Source organism: Austrofundulus limnaeus, unplaced genomic scaffold (assembly GCF_001266775.1).
Source record: "Austrofundulus limnaeus strain Quisiro unplaced genomic scaffold, Austrofundulus_limnaeus-1.0 Scaffold266, whole genome shotgun sequence".
In the NCBI taxonomy this organism is placed as follows: Eukaryota; Metazoa; Chordata; class Actinopteri; order Cyprinodontiformes; family Rivulidae; genus Austrofundulus; species Austrofundulus limnaeus.
Window position 1 is genome coordinate 700,423 of NW_013952668.1, and position 3,359 is coordinate 703,781.

The following is a 3,359-nucleotide window of genomic DNA, read 5'->3' on the forward strand; positions in this document are numbered from 1 at the left end:
CAGGTCAGGTTCAAACTAACTCCTCAGGTCAGGTTCAAACTAACTCTTCAGGTCAGGTGCAAACTTACTCCTCAGGTCAGGTTCAAACTAACTCTTCAGGTCAGGTTCAAACTAAATCCTCAGGTCAGGTTTAAGGTTCTGGTTTAAGTCCTCAGGTTAGGTTCTGGATCTAGCCGGGTTCTCTCAGATCCAATCAGGCGTTCTGACTCGTGCTTTTGGTTCTCTGCTGGTGTTTGGAAGAAACGTCCGGTGTATAAAAACTTTCAGGAACCTTTGGGTCTTTGCGTATTTTCAGCTTCTCCAGTCTTCGTGCTGAGCCGACTCCTCAGTGCTTCTTGCTGATTCGTTGGGACCTCCTGAGGCCATGCCTCCTGTGGTTCTGCGTAGACCTCCAGGACCGCAGGAAGTACCTGTTTGGGCTGGTCCTGTGGCTGCGGTTCTCCAGGTCGAACTGTCTCTGCAGTTTAAGGGCGAGCGCTCGGTCCTGTTGGATCTGACAGAGTGCCTCCTGGTTCACAAGCTGGCTCCTCTTCAGGTCTGGGTCAGGACCAGGGTCCAGGTGTTTGGTCTTCTGGATCCTCTTCTTGCCCCTCCTGGAGGTAGGCTGGTTGTGGATGCTGCTGTCGGACTCCCTCCTGGCAGTCTGCCAGTCCTTCGGCACTAATTTACTGGTGTCGTTGGRGTACGGTGAGATGGAGTGTTTCCTGCAGAACAGCGCCGGTCCGCCYGGCTCAGCGGTACTTCCTGCGGGCTCCTTGTCCGAACATCCTCGCAGAGTCGTGTTGCTGCTGTAACGTAGGGCGGGGACCCGGATCTTTACGGACTGATTCTGGAAGTCTTCCCCGTCTCCGGCCGGAGGTTCGAACAGCAGCTTCCTCTTGTTGGAAGGCGCGACCACGCCGTCCCTGGCTCGGTGTTGGCGGGTCTTTGTGGCACCGGCGCCCCCATCGGACCTGCTGTGGAGCTCAGAGACTGGACTCGTCAGCGTGGCCTTGGAGTTCACTTTGAGGCTCTGTCGGTCCAGTTCAATCTGCCGCCACTTCTGCAGGACCGCCGGACTGGCCTCGTAGCTGGTGACCTTCTGCAGCCCGCGGGTCAGGTTCCGTGGTGTGGACTTCACGATGGCGGGCTCCATGAGGCGGCCGTCCGGCAGGCGTTTGGGTGGCGTGCACGGTGAGCACACGATGGGCTTGAAGTGGTTGAGTTCCTCAGAGATGCTGTCGTTGCTCTCGGGGCTGATGGAGCGCTCGGTTCTGGGCGGGGCCAGGCCTAGAGGAGTGCAGGAGGTCAGAACCGGCCTCCAGGTGAGTCTCCGGTCCGGAGCCGTGATGGGGGCGGAGACGGAGCGGCTGTTCTCTGATGAGAGCAGGATTCCTGCGGCTGAGCTGTGGCTGATTCCCACCTGACAGGAACAGAGACGGATCAGAACCGAACCAACGTTTTTCACTTTGGTTCTGACCTGACAAACAAACCTACAACACGGTCCTCATTTCTTTACATTCTCTCCCCATGATCCAGACGTTCTTGTGATGCTCCTGAATCAGTTCCTGAATTATTCAACGACTCAGTTTCTGACTCAGTTCCTGAATTATTTCCTGACTCAGCTCCTGAATAGGTTCCTGAATTATTTACTAAATAATTTCCTGAATCAGTTCCAGATTCATTGTCTGACTGAGTTCCTGAATTATTTACTGAATCAGTTCCTGAATGATTTACTGAATCAGTTCCTGAATCATTTACTGAATCAGTTCCTGAATCATTTACTGAATCAGTTCCTGAATCATTTACTGAATCAGTTCCTGAATTATTTACTGAATCAGTTACTGAATCATTTCGTCAATCAGTTTGTGAATAACTTCCTGACTCAGTTCCCGAATCATTTCTTGAATCATTTACTGAATCAGTTCCTGAATTATTTACTGAATCAGTTCCTGAATTTTTTTTACTGAATCAGTTCCTGAATTTTTTTACTGAATCAGTTCCCTGATAAATGAATCACATCTTTAAAACCAAAGCAGTCATTTAAAAATTCATGTTTTAAAAATACTGAGCGCCGTTCACATGACCATATATGGAGTGATGTCACAATAGAAGGTCTCAGACCCTGAAGAGGACCACTGATGACCAGAACCTCCAACAGGAAGGTCTGGATCACAGGAAGGTATATTTTAATGATTAAGGACAAGACCAGGACTTTTAGACAGAACCAGAGTCTACTGAATMGACCCAGGTCCAGCGAGGTCCTAAGTCTCAGACCTACCCGCTCCATCACYGCCGCCGGCTGGATCATGACCTTCATCTTTCCTCCTTGGTCCTCCATCGGGTCGGTGCAGCTCTGACTCCTCTGAGACCCACTGAGGAGGAAACYCAGAGGTCAGAGGGCAGAACCAGAGGGCGTGGCCAGTTAAGACCCGGTCCACTCACCTGCTGAAAGCCGAGCAGTTTTTGGTTTTTCTGAAGAAGGCCGAGATGTTTCTGATCCTCCTGCTGATGGGCTCCTCGTTCTCCGAGTCGGACAGAACCCCCTGGTGAAAACCCAGCTGGTTTAAGGAAACATCAGGAAGAAGTTCAGTCGTCTATCAGCTGCGGGTCGGTCAGACTCACCGGTTCMTCGACACGACGGCCCGGTCCAGATTCGTCTCTACAGATCACAGAGTTCCTCCTCCTCGCCTCGTCTCTGTCATCAGAACCCAGAACCTGGCCCACCTTGTGCTTCCCTGTCAGGTCTGAGAGGACGTCTGCAGACTTTGGGATGAGAGCCGGGCAGACGAAGAGTTCTGAGGAGGAACAACAGAAACCACATGAAGAACCCGCATTCCTGTCCAGAACTTCAGGGTTCTGAAGAAACTCTTATTGACGCAGAGGAGCGCTGGATCAGCCGGTGCCAGGCCCATCTACCAACGAGATGAGCATTAGTGCCGCCATCTTGGAAAGAGCTTCGTATTRAAAACATCAGATTAAACAAACTAAACTATCAGAACCAGAACTTTGAAGGACGCAGKGTTTTAAATCTTTAACTGTGTCAGAAAATAGTTTATAAAATAAAACTGAGAACTGGACATAAACACAACACAGCTTCAGTTTCTGTCTGCTGAGTACAAACATTCCTTCAGTACTCTCAGATCTCATGGTACCCTCAATCCAGTTAGTACTCTCAGTCCTGGTAGTACTTTATAGGGTCACTTAGTCAAAATATTCTGAAAATAAATGAAGAAATATAGAGTTTTAAAACACGTACAGAGAGAATAAATCCTCAAAATTTCCCTCCCGCTGTAGAAAAGTTACGTCTTGAAAAATAAAAAATTAAATTAAATTTAAAAAAAGAAAAGTTACGTCTTGAAAAAAAAGAAAATTTAATT

The 3,359-nt window shown here is 49.2% G+C and overlaps 1 protein-coding gene across 1 annotated transcript in view; it reads right to left on the minus strand.

The window, feature by feature from the left end:
• Positions 1–56: 56 nt before the first annotated feature.
• rnf169 (ring finger protein 169) overlaps positions 57–3,359 on the minus strand; it is an 8,155-nt gene continuing 4,852 nt past the window's right edge. The window contains exons 2-5 of the mRNA XM_014020806.1: positions 2,605–2,777; positions 2,425–2,525; positions 2,261–2,354; positions 57–1,402 (exon numbers count right to left, since the gene is read on the minus strand). Coding sequence (XP_013876260.1) covers positions 326–1,402; positions 2,261–2,354; positions 2,425–2,525; positions 2,605–2,777 — 1,445 coding nt within the window. The 3' untranslated portion in view covers positions 57–325. The remainder of the gene's footprint in view (positions 1,403–2,260; positions 2,355–2,424; positions 2,526–2,604; positions 2,778–3,359) is intronic.